At 38.1% G+C, this 25,572-nt stretch overlaps 1 protein-coding gene across 4 annotated transcripts in view; it reads left to right on the top strand.

Annotated features, from left to right (window-relative positions):
• Positions 1 to 25,572, top strand: part of FAM168A (family with sequence similarity 168 member A) — a 154,875-nt gene that overhangs the window by 106,989 nt on the left and 22,314 nt on the right. For all 4 annotated transcript variants that reach the window (XM_032489328.1, XM_032489330.1, XM_032489327.1 and 1 more), the window contains 2 exons: positions 4,066 to 4,153; positions 21,609 to 21,689. In XM_032489328.1, the coding sequence (XP_032345219.1) occupies positions 4,084 to 4,153; positions 21,609 to 21,689 (151 nt within the window). In that variant the 5' untranslated portion in view covers positions 4,066 to 4,083. The remainder of the gene's footprint in view (positions 1 to 4,065; positions 4,154 to 21,608; positions 21,690 to 25,572) is intronic.

Below are 25,572 nucleotides of genomic sequence, written 5' to 3'. Positions count from 1 at the left end.
TTAATAAAGAAAATCAAGGATGAATTAGAACTGGTTAGAATTGGGGAAAAGAGTCCTTTTAGGACTGTTGTAATGGTTCAGACAAGAAATGTTGAAACTTGAACTAGGGAGCAGTAGCAATGAGAAAGGTAAGGTTGTCAGAACTTGGTGATTGATTGGGTGTGAAAGAAAGGGAGAAATTTAGGATGATTTCCAGGGTTTTGGGCTTAGATGCCACATGGATGGATCGTTAATAATTTAGAGATGGCCAATACAGAATGAAGAATGGGCTTGAGGAAAGATGATGAGTTTACTTTTGAACATGGTGAGTTTGAATTGCTTATGGAGTTATCAGGAAGAAGTGTTTAGGAAGTTGGTATGTTTGAGAATAGATGTGTGGGTGAGTGCTGCATTATGATAATTATTTTGAGAAAGATAAAGATGTAGATTTCATGTATCATGAATTAATCTAGACAACCACTAATCTACTTTTTGTCTCTATAGATTTTCCTATTCTGGACATTTCATGTAAATAGAGTCACATAATATGTGGAATTTTGTGACTGGCCTCTTTCACTTTATATATTTCCAAGGTTCATCCATGTTGTAGCATGTATCAATACTTCATTCCTTTTTATTGCCAAATATTCCATTGTATGGATATACCACATTTCATTATCCATTCATAAATTGAACATTTGGGTTGTTTCCACCTTTTGACTATTATGAATAATGTTGCTGTGAACATTTGTGTGGACATACATTTTAATTTCTTTTTGGTATATACCTAGGAGTTGTGTGGCTGGATCATGTGGTGATCTTTAACTGTTTGAGGAACTGTCAGACTTTTTCCCAAAGTGGCCCTATTATTTTACATTCCCACCAGCATTGAATGAGGGTTGCAATTTCTCCACATTCTTGCCAACACTTTTTATTTATTATCTTTCTTTCTAATTATAGGCATCCTAGTGTACATGAAATGGCATCTCATTGTGGTTTTGATTTGCATCTTTTTGTGTGCTTATTGGCCACTTATATGACTTACTTGAAGAAATGTATGTTCAAATCCTTTTCCCATTTTTAATTGAGTTATTAGCCTTTTTATTATTGAGCTAAGAGTTCCTTTTATATTCTAAATACAAATCATTATCAAATTTATGATCTGCAGAATTTTCTCTCCTGTGGATTGTCTTTTCACTTTGTTGATGGTGTTCTTTAAAAAGCACCCAAGTTTTTAGTTTTGATGAATCCATTTTATCTATTTTTTCCTTATTGTTGTTTGTGCTGTATTATATCTAAGAAACCATTGCCAAATCCAGGGTCACGAAGGGTTATGCTGTGTTTTCTTCTTTCTTCTAAGAGTTTTATACTTTTAGCTTTTTCATTTAGATCTTTGATCCATTTGGTGTGCTATTCTTGACTGTGTCCCTTACTTGCTTTGTGACCTTGGACTGTTCATTTGCCTTTTCTCAGCCCTGCTTTTTTCATCTGTAAGATGAAAGTCAATGTGTGAGTACATAAAACAACAACAGAAAACAGATCAGTGGTTGCTACAACTGGTAGTTGTGGGGAGGATATTGACCACAAAGATAAGAGAACTTTTAGGGGTGATGAAAATACTTTGTATCTTAATTGTGGTGGTATTTGTACAACTGTATACATTTTTCAGGGCTCATAGAACTGTATATCTAAAAGTAAATTTTACTATATGTAAATTATACCTCAATAAACCTACCTTTTATTTAAAAAAAAAAGACACCTTAACAACAGCTGTACAAAGTATGTGTTATTCTTTTCCATTTTGAGGCTAGAGGAAACTGTGGCTCAGGTGAAGTAGTGAACTTGCCTGTGGTCCCACATTTGGTATGTGACAGTTCCAGGATTTGAACCTGAATCTGCCTGATTATAGAGCTTACAGTCTTCCTACACTGAAACTATCAACAGTGAGTGGATTGTATTGTAAAAGACTGACCTCCCCTTGAAAGCCAAGAACCCTCTCTGCCTGTGAGCAGCAACCTAGAAGTGGCTGTCATATTCTTACTCCAAATGTTGAGCCCCTCGCAGATCTCATTTTCCCCAGTTGTTAGTTGAGATTGGAATCATTGCTGTTGTGGAGTGCTGCTCAGACATGGTCTCTTTCTGAGGCAGTGGCCCTCATTTTGGAGCAGCAGGAGACCAGTTTCAAAACTGATAGTTTCTTTGGTTATGAAAAGCAATTTCACAGTCTGTCCAGTCAGCCACTACAGAGTACCTTCTCAGTAGGAGAGTGCTCAGATGTTTACAGGGCTCATTGTGCTGCTTAGCACAGCTTCCTTACCCTGGCTTATTATGCAGAAGACTAGTTGAGTAGATGAGAGATCCAAGGCAGGGAAAATGTACAAGTAGTCTTCTGTGGTGGTGTTGTCACATCATCACGGTCATCACTTACATCTGCATGCCACTTTACAGTTTGCAATGTATTATAACATCTGTGAACTCTCTTAATTTTCTTGTAGTACCCTGTCAGAAGAGGGCTTATATTCAGAGAGAGTGTACTTGGCTGTATTCATGGATAACTCTGGCTGCAAGTGTGTTTTTTCTTTAAATTGTGCTGGAATGTATGTATCTCCCATAACTTTCACCCTCAAATTGTTCTGGTTTCAGTTTGTCAACTGATGGTAGTTTAATCTAGCCTCTTGCTCTGGGGTGATTGCCAGGGCTGCACATTGGGCACACTTCAACAAGTTCTATCCTCTGAAGTTGACCAATGGCATTTTCTTTTTTACCTGTTTTACTGCCCCACCTTCCTCTTTTTAGAAACCCATCTTTTCTCCACTTCTCATTTCAGAGCCCTGGACAGACTAATTAATCTTAGAGCAGTTGTCATCAAGCCATCTATTGACTGTAACTGCCTGTCTTCAACATACGCCTTGTATTCTATCCTGAGGTGCTACAGGAGAAGTTAATGACCTAAAAAATTGCCCATTTATCATGTGAGCTTAGGTAGGAGGGAATTGCTTGATTTTTATGAAGTGTAAATAATACATTTGGTGATACGTTTTCAAACATATGTTGGCCTATGTATCAGAGATGGTTCCCTAAACAAGGTGAGACAAATTGGATGGCCAACAGAGCTTAATGACAGATTTTCCATTAATCAGGATGGAAAATAAGTAAAACAGAGATTTAAAAAACAATAGAAAAAAATCAATCAAATGAAGAGCTGAGTTTTTGAAGGAGTAAACAAAATTGACAAACCTCTGGCTAGGCTCACCAAGAAGGAAAGAGAGAGTACACAAATAAAATAAGAAATGAAAATGGAGAGATGACAACCGACGCCACAGAAATACAAAAAATCTTAAGAGAATTCTAGGATGGAGAATGTGCTTCACTCAGATAATTAACAGAGCACTTGTGCAGATGATACTTCTTGCACACAAATATCCAAGTTTATTTCTTTTCCCGTGAATGAATTTTGAAAGAGATCTTAACTGTGTTTCTTTGTTTGCATTAAAATGATCAGTGGCAATAAATTCCCATTTTTTTCCAAAGCTGCTAGTCACTTGTATTTTGTCCTCTGTAGGTGCAAAAGGTGAGTGACACACTTGGTTCTGTTCTTTCTAGCAGTCTATAGGTTTGTCATTAGGTACTCATGCTCCCCTGGTGAACAGTAGAAGTTCATCCCTTACCAGCTCCTGGACTAGCATCCTCAGAATTAGAAAGGACCTCAGGGAGCCTAAAAAAATTGATTTTAAAAGAAGGCATTGAAGCCCAGAGAGGGAAAGTGACTTGGCCAGTGCTACATGGTACACTCATGGCAGAGGCATCTGTGGGATAGTGGGACTAGTACTGAACTGAAAGCCAAAAGGCCTGGGTTGATAGTAGTCAAATTGTGTCTCTGCTTCTCAGTATTTTCATCTGTACAGTGGGAATAGTGTCTAGCATAGGGCCAAATAGAAACAAATGGCTTTTGTTTAGTCCTCTTTCTACTATACCATGTTGCTTTTTTATAAATGTAAACTGAAGATTATAAATCAAAAGCTGATGTCAGGGAGAATGAGCAATCAGTAACCAATGCTGTTTTTTTGTTTGTTTGTTTCTCTGTAGGATTCTCAGTCTTCCACAATGAACCCTGTTTATAGCCCCGTGCAGCCTGGGGCTCCTTATGGCAACCCTAAGAACATGGCCTACACAGGTGAGTTGTGTGAGCATTTTGAGAAATGTGGTTAAGGATGTTACCTCGTAACTTGCTCAATGACTTTTGGTATATTACAGCTCCAGAATCCCTGCTAAAGCTTGGGAACTTACAGAAGGGAAAAATGTCTGAAATGTAGTGGAGATGGAAATGACATTCTTTTTTTTTTTTTTAATATATATATTTTTTTATTGAAGTATAGTCAGTTAACAATGTTGTGTCAGTTTCTGGTGTACAGCATAAAGTTTCAGTCATATGTACACATACGTATTCATTTTCATATTCTTTTCCATTACAGGTTACTATAAGATATTGAATATAGTTCTCTGTGCTATATAGCAGAAACTTGTTGTTTATCTATTTTATATATAGTAGTTAGTATCTATAAATCTCAAACTCCCAATTTATCCCTCCCCCCTCCAATAACCATAAGTTTGTTTTCTATGTCTGTGAGGGAAATGATATTCTTAAGCTTATGGATTATTGAATTGTCAACTAGGGAAAAGGAAGGGAGGTAACATTTATTTACTGAATATGTACCCTAGGCCTAATCCTGCACTGGGCACTTTTACATATCATGTTTAATTTTGATCTTAAAGCAGTTCTACATAGTGCAGCTTATTATCACCATTTTACAGATGAGAGTTGTCACAGTTAGAGGCCACAAAACAAACAAAAATAGGTATTTGAACCTGGGTCTGCTGATTCTGAAGGTTGATCTTTTTCCTAACTGCATACTATGTTGTTTCCTACTGCTCTGCTTCTGTGAATGTTGTCCCTCTGTCTAGAATGCCATTGTCCTATCACAACTTCACCATACTCTTAAGAACTTGGCTCTGATCACAGATAGCACTTTTCCAGGGAGCATTCTCTTCCTTACCTGGCCTTAGGTATGTTTTTTAACCTTCCAGAGCCTTGGTGTTCTCATTATAAAATGAGGGCAATAGTATTATCCTATTTCATGGGTTACTACAGGGATTAAATGAACTAGTGTAGGCACTCAGCACATAAGTGCACAAAATAAGTGCATAATAATGGGTTGTTATTATTTTAAAATAAAGATGGATAGGACATATAATGGAATTGAATTAAAAAATGTATGTAAGTTGTCTAGCATAACGCTTAGCAAATCATAAGCCTTCAAATATGTAATGAATATAAATTCAAAGTGAAGATAACAATATGAACGAACACATGGAAGTAAGAAGGTATGGTTGGGGTCTAGGCAGTACTTAAGATTAGCTAGAGTGAAGAGTAGAAAGGGGGAAAATGGGAAATTGAGCTCAAAAAGTAGATTAATACTGGTCTTGATGGCAGGATTGGAGGTGGGAGAGTAGAGACTTTTGTCCCGGAAGAAAGTCATTGCCTGTGGGCGGAATGTACTGATTCCTCCTCATAACCTCACATTTTTTTGCTGTATAGCCTCCTAGACTGAGAATAAAAGGATCTCAGAGAACTTTTTGTTGGTTGTTCCAAACTTTGTTCTGTAGGAACTCTGATGGGGTTGGGGATAGGCTGGAGGGCTTCATAAAATCCTCAAATATTTGATTTGATTTTTGAAAACTATTTACAACTATTTTTAAAAAGCATGCGTATACGTAAGATGATCAGTGTGTTAACTTAAGCTTCTAAGAATGCATGTTCATTAAAAAAAAAACTGCTAACATTTGCAGCTACTTATGTTTGTAAATCAGAATTTTCTCAATGCTATGCAACCCCAGAAGTATATTGGAGGTTGAGCCTGATACAACTAAGTTGTCATCACTAATTTTCAGTTTCATAGTTGTGTTTATCACAACAGCTTTATCATCCTGATTTAATCATAATGGTGAATATCAACTGTTTGGACTTCTAACGTTATGTTTATTCGAAAACAATTAATATTAGTATGCAGGACCCACCAGGCAATAGTACCTCATGCTCTACTAGCTCAGGGAGCCTGTTGCTTTTTCTCTTCCCAGTTTAGAGTGTTCCAGCAACCTAAGTTCCTTTGCCCTAGGGGACTGAGCTGCTTTGGCAGACAGAGCCCCAGGGAATCCGGCATGTTTTCTGTGATCCTGGATGCCTTCATGATTACTGAGTTGCTAAACTTGAGAAAGAAACAGTTACATTTATCTACTGATTTGCACAAAGATTAGGCCGTGATATATTGATAAATGTGTTTCAACTGAATGAACAACAACAAAATGAAAAGACAACCTATGCAGTGGGAGAAAATATTTGCAAATGATGTGACCAACAAGAGCTTAATTTCCAAAATATACATACAGCTTATACAGCTCAATATTAAAAAGAAAAAAAGCCCAATCAAAAATTGGGCAGAAGACCTAAATAGACATTTTCCCAAAGAAGACATACAAATGACCAAATGGGCACATGATAAGATACTTAACATCACTAATTATTAGAGAAGTGCAAATCAAAACTACAATGAGGTATCACCTCACACTGGTCAGATTGGCCATCATCAAAATGTCTACAAATAATGAATGCTGAAGAGGGTGTGGAGAAAAGGGAACTCTCCTACACTGTTGGTGGGAATGTAAATTGGTGCAGTTACTATGGAAAACAGTATGGAGGTTCCTTAAAAAACTAAAAATAGAGTTACCATATGATCCAGCAGTCCTGTTCCTGGGCATATATCCAGAAAAGATGAAAACTCTAATTTGAAAAGATACACGTACCCCAGTGTTCATAGCAGTGCTATTTATAATAGCAAAGACATGGAAGAAACCTAAATGTTCATCAACAGATGAATGGATAAAGAAAACAGTATGTGTACACACACACACACGAATATTATTCAGCCATATAAAAAAGAATGAAATAATACCATTTGCAGCACCATGGATGAAACTAAAGTTTATCATACTAAATGAAGTAAGTCAGACAGAGAAAGACAAATGTGATATGATTTATATGTGGGATCTTAAAAAATGATACAAATGAAATTATACACAAAACATTTCTTATTTTATTTGTGTCCTTTCTCTTTTCTTCTTGGTGGGCCTGGCCAGAGGCTTGTCAATTTTGTTTACTGTTTCGAAAAAACAGCTCTTGGTTGATTGATTTTTTCTGTTTTTTTTTTTCAATCTCTATTTTATTTGTTTCCTCCCTGATCTTTATTATTTCTTTCCTTCTGCTGACTTTAGGTTTTGTTTGTTTTTCTTTTTCTAATTGTTTTAGGTGGTAGGGTAGGTTGTTTATTTGGGATTGTTCTTGTTTTTTAAGGAAGGCCTGTGGTGAACTTCCTCTTAAAGGGACTGCTTTTGCTGTATCCCATAGATTTTGTGTAGTTGTGTTTTCATTGTTTGCCTCAAGGTACTTTTTAATTTCTTCTTTGATTTCATCGTTGACCTATTGGTTTTTTAGTAGCATGTTGTTTCGTTTCCATGCTGTGTTTTTTTCTCATTTGTTTTTCTGTGGTTGATTTCTAGTTTCATGCCATTGTGCTTAAAGAAGATGCTTGAAATAATTTCTGTCCTCTTAAATTTATTGAGACTTATTTTGTGCCCAAGTATTTTATGTACAAAACGGAAATAGACTCACAGACATAGAAAACAAACTTATGGTTACCAAAGAGGAAAGTAGAGGGAGGGATAAATTAGTAGTTTGGGATTAACAGATGTGCACTGCTATGTATAAAATAGATAAACAACAAAGGACCTACTCTGTGGCACAGAGAACTATATTCAATATCTTATGATAACCTGTAATGGAAAAGAATCTGAAAAAGTACAGGTGTATATGTATAATTGAATCACTTTGCTGTACACCTGAAACTACCACAGCATTGTAAATCAACTACACTTCAATTAAAAAAAATGAACACTAACCTTCCACAAACTCTTCCAAAAAATAGAGAAGGGGAGAATACTTTCTAACTCATTCTATGGGGCAAGTATTGTCCTGATACCAAAACCAGACAGAGACATCATAAGAAAACTACAGACCAATGTCCTGTTTGAATATAAATGCAAAAGTTCTCAACAAAACACTAGCAAAATGAACAATAATTTATAGATAAGATTGTATTATACACTATGATGAAGTAAGATATACCCCAGGGTTGCAAGATCAATTCAGAATGGGAAAAATCAATCAGTGCAATACACCATATTAAAACATTAAAGGACAGAACTCACATAATCTCTGGATACAGAGAAATCATTAGACAAACTCCAATACCCTTTCATGATTTCTGAAAACAAAGAAACGAACAAAAACTCCAACAAATTAGGAATAGAAGGAACTTTCTCAATCTGATAAAGGGCATTTATAAAAAACCCATGGCTGTCATCATACTTAATAGAAAAAGACTGAATGGAATGTTCTCCCCCTAATTTTGGGAACAAGGCAAAGATGTCCAGCCTCACCACTTCTGTTAAACATTATGCTGGAGGTTCTAAGCGGGACAGTTGAGCAAGAAAATGAAATTAAAAGTAATCCAGATTGGAAAGGAAGAAGTAAAACTCTGTACTTTCAGATAACACCATCTTGTATATAGAAAATTCTAAGGAATCCACCCAAAAACTATTAGAACTAATAAGTAAGTTCAACAAGGTTGTAGGATACAAGATCAATATACAAAAATCAATCATATTTCTATACAGTTGTAATAGTGCAAAAAATGAAATTAAGAAAACAGTTCTGTTTATATTGCCTCAAAACACGCAAAATACTTGGGAATACATTTTTAAAAGGAAACATAAAATGTACACTCTGAAAGCTACAAAACATTGTTGAAAGGAATTAAAGATCTAAATAGTTAGGAAAACATCCCATGTTCATGGATTGAAATTTTTAATATTTTAAAGATAATAATACTCCCTAATTGATCTACAGATTCAACACAGTCCCTATCAAAAGGCCACGTGCCTTGTTTGCAGATTTTTACAAGCTGTTCCTAAAATTTACATGAAAATTCAAAGACCCATATTAGCCAAAATAATCTTGTAAAAGAACGTTGTTGAAGGACTCACTCTTCCCAGTTTCCCAGAGCTTATCAGAAAGCTTATCAGTAATCAAGACAGCATGGTTTTGGCTTAAGGATAGACATATGGATTAGTGGAATAGTATTGAGTATCCAGAAATAAACCCTCACATATACAGTCAATGATTTTCAACAAGGGAACCAAAAACAATTCAGTGGGGAAAGAATAGTTTTTTCAACATATGGTGCTGGGACAACTAGATACCCACATAATGAAATAATGAAATAGTGCCCCTACTTCACACCGTATGCAAAAATTAACTCAAAATATTTCAAAGACCTAAATACAAGAGCTAGAACTATAAAACTCTTACAAGAAGACTTGGTCGTAAATCTGTGACCTTAGATTTGGCAAGGGTTTCTTAGATATCACACCAGTAGCACAAGCAGACAAAGAAAAAAAATAAGTAAATTGGACTTCATCAAATTAAGAACTTTTGTACTTCAGAGGACACCATCAAGAAACAAAAAGAGAACCCACATATATGGGATAAAATATTTGCAGATCTTCTGTCTGATAAGGTAGTTGTACCTATGTCTGTATGTCAAAAACTCTTATAACTCAATAATAAAAAGACAAATAACCCAGTTAAGAAATACACAAAGAATCTGAATAAACAGTTCTCCAAAGAAGATATACAGATTGCTAATAAACAAATGAAAATATGTTCAACATAATGTCATCAGGGAAATGCATATCAAAACCACAGTGAGATACCACTTAACACCCATAGGATGGCTATAATTAAAAAGGCAGATAATAACAAGTGTTGGCAAGGGTATGGAGAAATTGAAACTCTCATATACTGCTGGTGGGAATGTAAAACTGGTGTAGCCACTTTGGAAACAGTCTGGCCATTCCTCAAGTAGTTTCCTGTCTCTGTGGTCTTGCTTATACTGTTCTTTTTATTGGGGAATACAAGTTCTTTTATCTTTGTCAGAATCCTGCCCATCCCACAAGGCCCAGCTCAAAATCCAGTTTCTCAAGCTTATATACTTAGAATTGCTAGGTTGTATATCTTTATTTGGTGTTACAAAAGTGACTTTCACAATGCTTCTACTAATTCCTGTTGTTCCAGATCCTTCCCAACACTTGATATTGTCAGACTTTAGAATATTTGTCAGTCACAAAGGAAAAAAAAGAAAAAAAATACTTGTCAGTCTGATAGTTGCAAAATGATATTGTATTCCATTTATTTGTGTTTTGCTGATTACTAGTGTGGTTGAACATTTTTTTTTTCCTCCTCCATCTCCCTAGTCATTTGAGTGATTTCTTCTGTGAATTGCAATAATATATTCTATTCTGCATTATATTCTATTGGCTTCTTTTCATTTTCTTATTAATTTGAGTTCTTTTTTGTGGATACTAGTTCTTTGTTAAATGTGTGATAAATATCCTTTCTCACTTTGTGCTTGTTTTTAAACTTTGTTTATAGCATCTTGCCATGCAGATTTAAATTTTAAGGAGTTAAACTTGTCAGCCTTTTATGGTTTTTCCTTTTGGTCTTATCTAAGAAATACTTTCTAATCCTAAAGTCAAACTGATATATATATATATTTTTTTTTCCCCTAATAGTTTTAAGGTTTTTGTTTGTTTTCTAAATTTAGGTCTTTGGTCTTTCTGGAATTGGAGAAGTGTGAGGTGGGGATCTAATTTTTTTTCTTCACATGGAAAAACCAAGTGCCCTGATACATTTTATTGAGTCTAAGTAAGATTCTTCCCTTTACCAGATCTTATTAAATAGAATAATGAAATAAATGAGTGAATTGATCCATGAGGAAAAGGGATTCATGGACCAAATCATCAATTTGCAAAATTTTATCTTGTTCGCTTTTATCTCTTTTAGAAGATAAATGCAGGGAGGACAGGAATCATTCACCAAATAATCTGTAAAGTGCTGAATACTTCCCATATACCTTACAGATGAAGGATGGGGTGGGGAAGGCAGCAGCAGAAGCACACTCCTGAAGTGGTGATTGAGACTGATAGGCCATCTGCTTTCCATTAAAATTTCTCCCACACTGGCAGGTAGGGAACTTTGGAGATATTTTTAGATTTCTGAAAGAATGTTTCCCCTAAGGAACAGCACTTACCTTATGTGCTTACTTTGGAGGAATTTTATTATTAGCTTTAACATAGCCTATTTTCTTATCTTTTTTTGTTGGTGATACTGTTTTTACACTAAAGACATATCAAGGTAAGCCTGCTCTGGTTTTAGCAACCTTTCTCTTCTGACTCAGTCAAGGTAAATGGTCATTCACCCACCCGCAGGTTGGTGGCCTTTTATCTGGTTGAGTTAAGTTCTCCCTGAAGATGCAACACAACTTGGAGCATAGTTGATAACTGTATAGTCCCTTCTTTCTTGTTACCTCTTGGGGAGTTGCCTTGCCCAAACTAAGAACAATGCCTCACTTATACCCTTAAATTTCCCTGAGGCTCACTTGGGAGGTTGGGTGGCTGGGTCTTGAATCTGGTGTACAGGATTCCCCAGGTTCAGGTCTAGTGGGCCGGCCCAGAGCCAGTGCTGCAGAATGGTTGCCTGCCTCAGTTGAACTCCATTCTCGCTGGTACAGCACTCTCAGCAGCCAGGCCACCCACCTAGTAAAATTCAGATTGAGGCTTTTTTCTGGAGCTAACAGATTCAAGGGTCCATTGAATGTTTCCCATATCTACTTTGTAGCCTTTCAGCTCATGGCAATAAAAATGATTATGCTATCAGGATGAAGTTTTGTGGGCTCTGTCTCCTAAACATCTTTGTAGTCTTCCTTTCTTTATCCCATTGTTACTGTTTTAGCTTTAACTTTTGTTTTAGCGGGTCTGTTGCAGTAACTTCCTGTCTGGTCGCTGCTTCTCTGATCGCACTCACTCTCAACACTTTCTGTACTGCTGCTACTAGAGTAGTTTTCGTAAAACACAAATCTGAAACTCCCAAGTTTAAAATCCTCCAACGGATTCCTGTTTAATGATAAATTCCATCCTTTACCTTGGCATTCAGATCTCTTCACAGTCTATCCCCAGGGTGTATTTTTATTTTCGTTTCCTGCCACTCTTCCCCACAAACTGTAAACTCTATTTGCCATATTCCTGATATGGCATACATTTCATGTATGAATATTTGCCATATTCCTGATATGGCATACATTTCATGTATGAATCAAATGTATGTTTCCTTGTCCCCACTGCCACACACTTCTGACAAACTCTTATTCATTGGTCAAGGCCAACTAAAATGGATAATAATGAAGAAATCTGGATTAAGTCACTGTAGGCCTTCACTGACCGCCTGTTACCAATCTTAGGTCAATTCAGTTTGTTGGGTTTTTTTTGTTTTGTTTTGTTTTAAATCTAGGGAAAAAAAACATCAGAAGAATGAGGAGGCAGGAAGAAAATGGAAATTATTTTAAGAGAAGGGGAATTGTAAATTGAAGACTGGCCAAAGGTGGACAGTCAAGATGGGGAAGAATTGAAGGAATTAAGTCTGTTGGATGTGGACAACAGAAAATTCAGGAAGAATAACTAATTTCTTCATGTCTCTGGAAAGTTGTGCTAGAACAGAGGGAAGAGATGTTTTCTGTGTGGCTAGAACTAGGACCAGTAGTTTCGAAGATGTTCAGAGTTAGATTCCTTACAAGGTCAATTTTTTGCTTGAGTAAAGAGTTTTTTAACCCCAGAGCTCTCCAGCAGGAGCTTTGACCTCCTGAAGGGGTTCTGAACACACCATCATTAGAAGGGTGTGCTGGCAGAACCAGCCGTGCAGGCCACTATAAAAGGTATTTCAGTGCTGAGTGGCAAGTTGGACTCAGTCACCGCTAGTACCTCTTCTAACTCTGATCAGTGCCTGTGTGATGCTTTTCAATAACATGAGCATGACCTACATTAGGATACTAAATGGAAACAGAAGAGCTTTTTAAAAAAAATTTTTGTAACTGAACCATCTTTCATTGATTCTCCCTAGTAATTTCCTGTTTTCTCAGGTTTTGAAGCTAAAATAAAAGAATGTTGGCAAAGAAAATGGCAGCCAAATCCAGAGGTTTATGCTAAGTAGACTCATGTTTGAGGGAGGTTGGTAGAATGGACCTTGTCTCATTCAGCAGACCCCGTTCTGTCTCCACTCTCTGTTTACTTGTGTAAGATAAGTCTAAGTTTCAATATCCTCATCTATAAAGTTGGACTAATAACATATTTCATCAAGTTAGGGTAAAGATTAAATCAGATAAAGAAGTGCCTGGCACAATGCTCAGAATATGCTGCACTAAAAATTATATCCTTCCTCCTGCCCTCTTCTTTTTATTTTGAGATTTGTTTGTTTAAGTTTGGTGTGGGGTTTTGGGGATCTTTTTGTTTTTGTTGTTTTTTGGTCACCCTGGCTTTGGGGTTGGGGTGGAGGGGGCCAGTTTTCTTCTTTTTTAATTGTGAGCTTCAGACCTAAAGTGTCTTCATTGCATAAGTGTCCCCCCTACTCACAAAGGAGTAATCCTCTTTGTCTTCTTGACCCAAGGAGTTAGTCTTCCACTAGCTTTTTGGTACTCTGCTATATTTACTTCCTAAAGATCAGCTAATTTCAGAACTAGTACTCTGATTTCTCTTGAAAGCAATTTCTTATCTCCATGTTAATCAAAAAATAGCTCTACATTTCTTCATATAAAAGGGATTAGATTGTATTGACCTCTGTAAAGCAGTTAAAATGTACACATCAGAATCCCAGGAAATCTGATCACTACTGTAGTCTTTCGGGTACAAAGGAGAAAAGCTCACTTGTGTCCATTTATTCTCTTCACTCTTGACCTTCAGAGAATATAAATACAGGAGGGGCAGACTTGTTTCTAAGGATCAAGTCATAGTTATTTGGTAGTTGTGGAAAAGTTCAGTTCCTACCATCTAAGTTCCCATTCCACATCCTGTCACTAAAATTATTCACTCCAAGGGCTGGACTGTAGGTGGAAAACTGGGATTTGGTGCTACTGGATTTTCCCCAAACATGTCCCCTCCCTTACTTTTCCCTCTATCTTCCCTTCCTCCTAGATTCCTTCAGACCTATAACCAGCAACAAACTTTCTTTCTTCTCTTTTAAACCATACATTATAATTTTGAAACCAAAAAAAGGGGGATGGGATGGGAATATATAGATTACTGAATAATCTTAGCCAGAAAGTCACTTCACCTCTCTGAGCCTTGGTTTCCTTCTCCCCTACAAAATGGGAGAAATAACATTAGTGTTGTTTTGAGGCTCAAATGACATTGCATTTGTGAAAGTATCTTTTGTCTGAGCAATGGGTGAAATATCCATGGTGTGGTATTTGAACTCCATGTCTTTACCCCCAGTGCACTTCTACAGATCCACTCAGTCTTGGAGAACTGGCACTTGGAATGCACTCTGCTTATTTGGGTGAGAGAGTCTTTGTCCAGAGAGTCTTTGGAGTGTCCTGATCTCTATCCAACAGGGAATAGCCGCAAACTAGCAAGTGCTGCTGTGACTTGAAGCTTACATTCTAGTGGTGGGAGGTAGGCAGTCTCCCATAAACAAGTAAATATCTAGTATGTCAGATTATTAACTGCTGTGAAGGAAAACAAAGCCGGATAAGGAACATAGAGAGTAATCAAAGTTGATTACTTTCTAAAACAGTACCAAATAGAAAGAATGTAAGATGACCTTTGAATAGAGTACCAGAAGGGAGAAAACAGAAAGGGTAAAGGCTCTGAGATGGGAAGGTGCTTGACACATTTGAAAAACAGCAAGGAGGCCATTGTGGCTGGAGTAAATCAGTGTGGGGGCAAGTAGTGGGAGAAGGGGTTAGAGAGGTAGCTAAAGTCTGGGTGGGTCATTAAAAGGATTTCACTGTGATTGTCATGGGAATAAGCTACTGTGGGGCTTAAAGAGAGGAGTGTTATGATCTGATTTAATGTTTTAAAAGATAGCTTTGGCTGCTGTGGGAAATTGCTCAGGTGGAAGGTAGGAGCAGAGACCAGTTAAGAAGCTGTTGAAATAATCTGGGTGAGAAATGATGACTTGGACTAGGATAGAAAGTATGTAGGCAACAAGATATATGGTCAGATTTTGAATGTATTCTAAAGGTGGAACTGAAAAGATTTGCTGAATAAGATGGATAGATAGATGAAAAAGATTTTGCTGGATAAGATGTGGATAGGAGAGAAAGAATAGAGTCAAGAATGACTCTGAGGTTTTGGGCCTGAGGAGCTAGAAGAATGAATTGTCATTTACTGGTGTGGAGAAGCTTGAAGAACAGGTTTGGAAGGGAATGGGAAGATAGAAAGCAAATATTTGTTTTTGAATATCATAAATTCGAAATAATAATAGCTAACTTTTTGAAGTCTGAACTATTTGCCTGGCTCCTAGTGCTTCGAGGTCTTACTAATTTAATACTTAAGCAACCTATTATAATATTATTAGTCCCATTTTACAAATGGGAAAACTAAAGCATAGAGAGGTTAAGTAATTGGCCCAAGATAACACAGTTAGTGGTGTTTCTGGAGTTCAAACCTAAGGTTAGATCTAGCTCCAGGGACCACGCTCTTAGCCACTCTGCCTTATAGCCTTGATGTCTAGCAAACATCCAAGTGGAGACGTTGAGTAGGCAGATAGATACTATGTGAGTTAGGAGTTCAGGAGAGAAGTCCAGTCTAGCAGTATGAAACTCGGGCATAGTCAGTAGAAAGATGAAACTAGAAGGTAAGTTAGGGTCAATGACCATAAAGGGAGATATGGTCACAAGAAGACAAAATGGTGAGATCAAGCCCTAAAAAGCAACCTACCCTTTCAGATGTGGTTAACCCGTCTGCCCTGCTTGTTAGAGCTAAGGAGGGTGCAAGCCAAACCACTTATGGATGCCCCCAAAACGATCCCCTTCATCCTTCTGTCTGGATGTTCTTTCTCCCCTTTTTTGTCCACATCCAGGGACACCTAGTGCCCAGTATAATGCCTGGCAGACAGCAGGTACTATGTAAATCTTGGTTCGTAAAGGCTCCTTCTTTGCTCACACTATATCCTTGTCATAACACTTTTCAGGCCATATTCTAACTGTCCACTTACCTTTCTCCCTTATTAGCTGGTGATGCTCTCAAGGCCAGGGATCCTGTTGGATTGCTTTTGTTTTTAAACCTTTCATAGCTCCAGAATACAACCCGCTGGGTAATCTCTTCATTGAGTACCTATTCTCTGCCTTATGGTACTAGGCACTACAGCTACCAGCAGCAGCATCAACAGAAGCAGCAAGATGATCAATATCAGTTGGGAACAAAGAAACAAAATAAGCAAAACAAAACCAAGAAAGTGGTAGGGAGGAAGTTCAGCTTACTTATGATTCCCCTTTTGGACAGGGAAAGTTGAAGGTGGGAAAGGGGTATTCTCTTCTGGCCAGACAGACTATTCATCACCACTCTGTGTTTGAGAAGCTCACATGCTTGCTGTCTAGGCTGAGAGGAGAAAGTGGTGGTGGTGGTGGTGTGTTCAGGGAGTGGGAGAGAGGAACTGATCAAGAGCTGTTGTGTACAGGCAAATGAGATATAGCTGTGCCTTCATGGAGCTTACAATTTGAGGGAAGGAGACAGGACAGGAAATGTAAACAAACCATTGAAGTGCCATGTGATAAGTTCTGTAGTTGGGGATGTATGTGTCTTCAAAAATTTGCTCTTCTAAAGGGTAGAAGATACAAGATAGAGTTCGGTGAGGTATGAGAAGTCCCTTTCAGACAATCAGAGCAGTCTCATGGCAGGATTGGGGAGGGTATGTATCTCAGGAAAGGAAAGAGTCCATTTTCAGTAGAGGTGTGAGGGCTGGGATAAATGATACCATGAGTGTGTTGTAGTGGAGCCCTAGCCTCAAATGTGAGGGTGGACCGAATGGCCTTTAAGGTGCTGCTTTTCTGTGTGTGTGTGTTTTTTGGTGGTGGTTGTGGGTTTTTTTTTTTTTTTTTTTTTTTTGGAGGAGTAGGTATTTAGGTTTATTCACTTATTTATTCTTGGAGGAGGTAATGGGGATTCAACCCAGGACCTCCTGCATGCTAAGCATACGTTCTACCACTTGAGCTAGACCCTCCCCACAAGTTGCTTCTAACCTCAGTAATCTGTGACCCTAACTCCCTTCCTTTTTCTCAGCTTGAGGATGTCATCAAGAAAATGAAGAGGGCTCTTTCTAATGCTGCCATTCTGTGATACTTGCCAAATTCAAGTGAATGTAGAATAATTCTACTTGGAAACATTGAAGGAAGATCCTGTAATTGCCACTAAAGTAAAAGACATCTGAAATGACATAATTGGGGTGTGATTACCCTTGGCTGTAATCTCACAGGAAACTGAATACAAATTTCAGCCATGAGACCGGATCATTTGGCTTCCCAGATTAAACCCCTGACTCTCCTTGAGAAGTGACAGGCCTCCATATTGCTAATTAAGTGACAACAGGTTACCTGCCTTAGTTCTGAAATCAGAAAATGACTGGAGGGTAAAGAGAGATGAATTTTCTTTGGAGTTGGAAAGGATTTAGGAAACAGCATATTAACAAAGATACATTATTAAAGCTCAATATTTACAAATCCCAAAGAAGCTTTTAGGGATTTAGGGATTTAATCTTTGACTTTTAAAATCAGCTTTCCATTGTCAGTCAAAAACCAATGAGCATTTAAAAACTGCAGGAAGCAGTGAGACAGGCACTTACACACTGCTAGTATGAATACAGATTGATAGTCTTCCTAGAAAGCAGCATGATACCATGTTACGTCTCATCATCTCTGCTGCTGTTGGCCTGATCTTATCCCCATCATCTATTGCTAGGAGTTTGCAGTAGCCTCCTAACTGGTCTCCATGCTTCTCTACTCTTCCCCCATTGTAGTCTCTTTTCAACAAAACAGTCAGAGTGACTCTTCACACATAAGTCAGATCATGTTACTATTCTACTAAAAACCCTGTGATGGCTTCTCATTTCACTCAGAGTAAAAGTCAAAGTCCTTCCAGAAGCCGTAAGGCCCTACATGAATTGACGAGCCTTTTATCTCTCTGACTTTGTTTGCTACTACTTTCCCCCCTCACTTGTTCCACTTCAACCATGCTGGCCTCTTTGCTGTTCCTCAGACATCTCCCTTATACTCCTAGCTTAGGGCCTTTGTACTGACTGTTACCTTCATCTGAAATACTGTTCCTTCAGCCATCTGCTTGGTTAACTCTTATTTCCTTCAAGTTTTTGTGGAAATCTTACTTTCTTAATGTGTCTTTTTTTTTTAAGCTCTGGTTCTTTTTTTTTTTTTTTTGTATGTATATATATATATTTTATTGATGTATAATCAGTTTACAGTGTGTCAGTTTCTGGTGTACAGCATAATGCTTCAGTCATACATGAACATACATATATTTGTTTTCATATTCTTTTTCACCATAGGCTACTACAAGATACTGAATATAGTTCCCTGTGCTATACAGTATGAACTTTATCTATTTTATATATATATTAGTTAGTATCTGCAAATCTTGAACTCCTAATTTATCCCTTCCCACCCCTACCCACCCCCGTAACTGTAAGTTTGTTTTCTGTTTCTGTGAGTCTATTTCCGTTTTGTAAATAAGTTCATTTGTCTTTTTTTTTAGATTCCAAATATAAGTGGTATCATATGATATTTTTCTTTCTCTTTCTGGCTTACTTCACTGAGAGTGATAGTCTCCAGGTCTATCCATGTTGCAGCAAATGGCATTATTTTATTCTTTTTATGGCTGAGTAGTATTCCATTGTATAAATATACCACAACTTATTTATCCAGTCATCTCTTGAAGGACATTTAGGTTGTTTCCACGTCTTGGCTATTGTAAATAGTGCCGCTATGAACATTGGAGTGCAAGTATCTTTTTGAATTAAGGTTCCCTCTGATATATGCTGAGGAGTGGGACTGCTGGATCATATGGTAAGTCTGTTTTTAGTTTTTTGAGGAATCTCCATGCTGTTTTCCATAATGGCTGCACCAGACTGCATTCCCACCAACAGTGTAGGAAGGTTCCCTTTTCTCCACACCCTCTCCAGCATTTATCGTTTTCAATGTATCTTATACTGGTTATTCTAATAGTGCAATGCCCTCCCTGCAACATTCTGGCATGTCTGATGCCCTTTACCCTGCCATTTTTCTCTTTTCCATAGCACTGTGTTTATATTTACTATTTATCCACTGCCTTCTCCTACCCTCTTAAAGTATAAGCTCCACAAGGGCAGCAATCACAGTGTCTGTCACTGTGAATTGATGGGCTTTAAAAATAGCACTGTCTTTTGACCTTGAAAGCTCACTTCTAGAACTGATTCCTGAAAACCTAATCAGAAATGCAGCCAAAGGTTTATTTACGTTGTTCTCATAGCTTGCTTTATAATCATGAAAATTTGCCAACAGCCTAAACATATAAAAACAGAGTGATGGTTATCTACCTAATGGACTATTATAAACACATTTGTTTATTATTTATTTATTTATTGGGGGATAATTAGGTTTGTTTATTTGTTTGTTTTTAGAGGTGGTACTGGAGATTGAACCCAGGACCTTGTGCATGCTAAGCATGCTCTTTACCACTTGAGCTATGCCCTCCCCCCATAAAGATATTTTAAACTGTCTTGAAGAATGTGTAATTACATGCAAAAATGCTTATAATGTTAAAGTGAAAAAGTAGAATTTAAAACTACATATACCCTTACTTCACACCATATACAAAAGTGGATCAATGATACAAGTATAAGGGCCCAAGCCATTAAAATGCATAGAAGAAAATATAGGGTAAATGTTCATGACCTTGGATTTGGCAGTGGATTCTTAGATATGACACCAAAAACATGAGCAACAAAAGAAAAAGATTGATAAATTGGACTTAATCAAAATTTTAAAATTTTGTGCATCAAAGGCATTGTCAAGAAAGTGAAAGACAACCCACAGAATGGGAGGAAATATTTGTAAATCATATATCTGATAAAGGTTTAATGTCCAGAATATATTAAAAAGTCCTAGAATTCAACAACAAAACAACCACCCAGTTTTTTAAATAGACAGATGTTTCAAATAGACATTTCTCCAAAGAGATGCCCAAATGACCAGTGAGCACATGAAAAGATGTTCATCATCATTAATCATTAGGGAAGTGTACATCAAAACCACAGAGAGATACCACTTTATGTCTGTTAGGATGGTTATAATCAAAAAACCAGAAAATGACAAGTGTTGACAAGGATATGTAAAAGTTAGAACCATCATGCACTGCTGGTGGAAATGTAAAATGGTGTAGCCACTGAAAAACAGTTCGGTGGTTCCTCAAAAAGCTAAACATATAATTACCATATAACATAACAATTCTGCTCCTCAGTATATACCCAAGAGAATTGAAAACGGACTCAGATACTTGTATATCTGTGTTCACAGCAGCATTATTCAAAATATCCAAAAGGTGGAAATAACCCATGTGTCCATCAAACAGATGAATGAATAAACCAAATATGGCATATACTCACAATGGAATATTACTCAGCCATCTAAAGGAGTGAAGTTTTGATACATGCTAAAACATGGATAAACTTTGAAAAAATTAGGCTAAGTGAAAAAAATCAGACACAAGGATATATGGTGTTTGATTCCATGTATATAAAATATCTAGAAAAGGCAAACTCATAGAGACAAAGTAGAGTAGAGGTTAATAAGGGTTATGGGAAGAGGGATTGGGGTGTTATTGCTTAATGGTTATAGAGTTCTGTTTGATTAAAAAGATTTAGAAACAGATAGTGAGGATGGTTGCCCAACATTGTGAATGTATTTAATGCCACTGAATTTACACTTAAAATGATTAAAATCACCAGTTTTATGTTATATGTATTTTGTCACAATTAAAAAATTCCCCAAAACTCCATATATAATATGCAGTGATGAACTGGATCAGGCTTGTGTGGGCTCTTGAGAGCCAATAAGGAGCATCTCCTCTCAATTCAGTGATATTGGTAGCTTGAAATTAGCCATGGTGTGAATATTTACACCACAGAACTTGGCAAATGCTGCAAATACGGCTCCATCTCAGTCCCCTCTAGCCTGTTTTAATATTTACCAGCACATCACTGAACGTATGTGTATAAAAATACACAGAAAGCTTTTTGGAGTCATAGTTGCCTGGGGAGGAGAGTAATGTATCAAGAATGTGAAAGTAAATTTCCTTTTTTTTACCATATATACTTGTATAGTGATTCTTTCTTTTTTTTTTTTTCTTTTACAGTGAGCATATAGTCATATAGTTCTTGTACTGCTTTTAAAAATTAGAAAAATGTGTATATGCTGGGGGTGTGGTATTGGTGATTTTTCTCGAGAGGCTAAAAGCGAGTCACATATACTGTGGAAATGGCCCACGAAGAGGCTTTAAGGGCAAGCCTGGGACTTGGATTCCATTTGCTCAGAAATTGGGTTTTCTTCTTGCTCAACTAAATGGAGCTTTTTTCCTTTTCATAGGTTACCCCACAGCCTATCCAGCAGCCGCCCCTGCCTACAATCCCAGCCTGTACCCCACCAATAGCCCGAGTTATGCTCCAGGTAAGGAGAAAATGGAGACAGCAGTGGTGAGTGGGGTAGGAGGTGGGGCTCTATTTGGAAAAAAACCCACAAAACACCTGCTGACCTTTCCAAGTCCTTAATTGCTCTGGGCTTAGCCTGTCTACCCACACTTGATTCTCCAGGGAGTCCTCTCTGGGAACTGGGGTTGTTAAGCCTCCAGGCTGGAGTGAGAATAGAATCTCCTCCTTTCTCCTTGGGACTTAAAGTTGGCCTCTTTCCTCTGCTGGAATATCTAAGACATGCATCCTCTTTACAGAACCTTTTCTGTTCTTCCAAACAATGTCCACGTCCATTTTTTTCTTAGTTTCCCCTGAGGCTGCTTTTGAGATAGACAGACACACACACACACACAGACACGCAGAGCAGACTTTTGGATGTGGAAGAGAGTGAGAGACTTGCTACCAGAGAATAAAGAACTGGTTTTCAAGCTAAAGCAAGAAACTTATTTTTCAAAAATCATAAAGACCCAACACTCCTTGGATAGAGGTTGAAATAGATTTGAAAGTATTAAAGTTTGTCTCAGTTTGGGAGCAATGCAGAGGTCTTACCATTAATCTTACCCTCCACGCTCAGCTGGTGCTTTAACACTCAAGGGGCAGAAGAAAGAGTATGGGTTCTGCAGTTTGTAAGTCCTGGGTTTGAGTCCTGATTACTCGAATCACTAGTTGTGAGGCTTTGGACAAGTTACCTCACCTCTCTGAGAAATATTCTACCTGCCTCACGGTTGTAGATGCTTTTATGTTAACTTCCTCTTCATTTACTCAGGTGTTTGTTGACTGTCCTCCACACTAGAATGGAAAAAAAAAAATGAAGGATGTTATCTTTGCCTTAAGTAGCTTACAGTCCATTTGGGAGCTGGTATATAAACAAATTCATGACTGTGCAGTGTAATGTGTATTGGAAAAGGAATACATACAAGAAAAGAGGAAGCGGAGGAGGGTACAACAGTCTGCCTGAGGTTCAAAGTACAGGGGAGTCTTCACAGAGGACCTAGCAGTGGAGATTTGAGGGAGGAGTAAGAAGCATTCTTTTAAGCCTACAAAAAAGAGTTGAGCATTCTGGGCAGAATAGAGCCTGGGCAAAGGCATGGAGATGTGAAGAAATGACACTGAAGAACCTAGAGAAGTGGTGAGAATGGTTGAAGCATAGACTGTTGATTGGGGGGTGGTGCGTAATAGATGAATCTGGACTACAGGTATTCAAGGGCCAGCTTTGGAAAGGCCTTGGATGTCATGATAATACCCTCATTTTCTCGCTTAGTAATTATTCTTCTAGAATGGGAAAGCTTGAAAAGACCCTAGAGCTCCTCCAGTTCAACCCGTCTGTTGACAAGGGAGATCGAGAGAGAAGCAGTGTTTTGTCCCAGTCACCCAGTGAATCAGTAGCATATGAACTAGAACCCTTGGCAGATCTCTGGGCTCTTGTTCTCATGCTTTTCTTTGCCAATCCAGTACTCTTCCTACTGTCATTCCCTTTCTTCTGGGATGTTTAAATGAGAGGCAAACATGGGCTATATCAGAAGACCTAGATTTGAGTTCTGACTCTGTCACTTCCTAGATTAGTAACCTTAAAGTCACCTGACCTCTGTGAACCTCAGTTGCCCCTCTCTAAGAGGAATGATACCATAATCATATTACACTCCTATGCATGCACATATCATGAGTCCCCTCTTTTTTTTTTAGCAGACAAGAACTATTTTATGTGAGTAAGTGCTGTTAATCCCTGAAGTGCTTACGGAGGTGTGTTATTCCACAGACATTTGTTTTGGTCTTGCTATGTCTGAGGCATTTTGGAAGACACCATCAGTGATTTAAACTTGAAAAAATTGTGGTTGTGGTCCTCAAAGAGCTTGTGAGGGGAGCAGTGTCACACAGGCTGAAAAATCTATACTAGTATTTTAGCATTGATATTTCATTCTATATTCACTTTTAATCAATGAGATATATATTTCCCAAAAAACCTATAATAGGCAGAAGCAATAAATGCTACAGAAATTCTCTCTGATAAGTCTTAATCGAATTTGGTAAGTTCTACTTTAAAAACTATGGTGGTTTTGATTATCTAGTATCTTAAATGATATAGACATTATTTAAATCTAAAAACTATGAGATCTGTGGATTGGCTTGGTAAACTATCCAGTCTAAAACCTAATGAGATGAGTAGTTGTAGAAGGTCAGGTAGGATCCAGGGTGAAGAAGATGCATTGTCTTCATAGTCAGGAGGCCATGAGTGACCTCTGCAGAAGCAGTCAGTGAGGTGAGGCTGGGAGTGAAGAAATAGATTTGGCAGATGGAGCCTACAATTTCAAGAGGCTTGGCTACAAGAGAAAGGAGAACAAGAAGCCATTGACTAGAAGAGGAGGTGAGGTTAAGTGAGGGTTGGTTTTTTTTTTCCCCCCGGATATGAATATGATTAATAAGTGCTGATGAGAAGGAACAATTGGAGAGGACAAGTCAGAGAAGCAGGAGAAGGGATATCAGATGGAGCCAGGCCTCCAAGGAGCCTGCAGTGGGGTGAGAAGCCCAGAGCTTGGTTTTCTTCTTTGTTTTGGGCAGCTGGTAGAGTGGGGTTCCTCACATAGGAGGGCAACTCTTCCTCTCAGACTAAACAAAAGGCCACAGGTGGACGTACTTAGAATAAATTGGAAAGTGGAGAGTTCTAGTTTAATGATCTTGATTTACTGAGACAGGTGAGCAAGGCTGAGGGAGGGTTCTTAACGAGAGGGACTGAGGTCTGAAAGCCTCACTGGAAGAAGTAGGAGAGGAAGCTACCAAGCAGTAACACAGTCCTGTAACATGAGAGGCCTGACTGAGTGTGGAGACCAAATTTGTCAAAGCTCTAATCTTCAGCACTGGGATAGTCTTCATAATGTTCAAAACTTCTGGTGATAGATTGTGGAATTGTTTTAGAGTTAGTTGGCAAGAAGGTGAAAGGGCAGGGAATAAATAACATTTATTGAATGGTTCCTAAGTCCCCGGGACTATTTTAAGCTCTGTATGGATATTAACTTGTTTTATATCATAAGAAACCTTTGAGGTCATTACTATTGTTATTCCCATTTTCCCAAGTAGGGAAACTACAACTCAGAGAAGTTAGGGGGCTAACCCAAGGATCCAAACCCAGACATCCTGCCACCACATCCATATGCACTTTTAACCACTGCATTATAGTTGCAGTTGGCCATAGAGAAATTGAGGTGGTAGACTAGAGCAATCAGATCAGAGAGGGAAGGGAGAGCAGATAGGAGGAGCCTGAGACTGTTGGGTGGTGGGCAGATGGAGAGATTGGAAAGCTCCTAGCATGTATAAAGTGCTGATTAAGTTTTAATTTTGAAACACACAAGGTATCGACCCACCTCTAACTTGATTTTCCCCAGTTTCATGTTTTGAAACTAAGCTATGACTAAACACACCTAGACTGTTTTCTCAGAAATCCACACAGTCCCCCAAAGAGGGTGGTATTAGCACACTGTGTCAGAAAGCCCCAAACTGGGAGTTGAAAGACTGGGGTTATAGCACCAACAATGTTACTGATTTTGATGTGACCTTGGGCAGATCCCTTTCCCTTTGGAGTTACACATACATACAGCTGGTCTGTGTCATATGCTAGGAGGCTGACCTCTGCACTTACCAGGTCTCCTGACTGCAGTGGGGCTCCTGCCATGGAGGAGCTGACTCAAGGACAGAGAGGACAGTGTAGGTACTGTCAGCTTCCTGCCAGAACCAGTTATTTGTGATGCTAAGAGATGCCTGCAGGATAGAAGGCTGCAAAGGAGCCAGGTTCTCAGGTTTAAATTTCTCTCAACTTCTTCAAGGAGACCAAGAAGTTGCTTCAGAAAGAGCTATTTTTAGCAGCTCTGAGT

The sequence above is a fragment of the Camelus ferus genome, chromosome 10 (genome assembly GCF_009834535.1).
Source record: "Camelus ferus isolate YT-003-E chromosome 10, BCGSAC_Cfer_1.0, whole genome shotgun sequence".
Classification (NCBI taxonomy): domain Eukaryota; kingdom Metazoa; phylum Chordata; class Mammalia; order Artiodactyla; family Camelidae; genus Camelus; species Camelus ferus.
The sequence above is the reverse complement of the archived record's forward strand: the minus strand, read 5'-3'. Positions and strand labels throughout refer to the sequence as shown.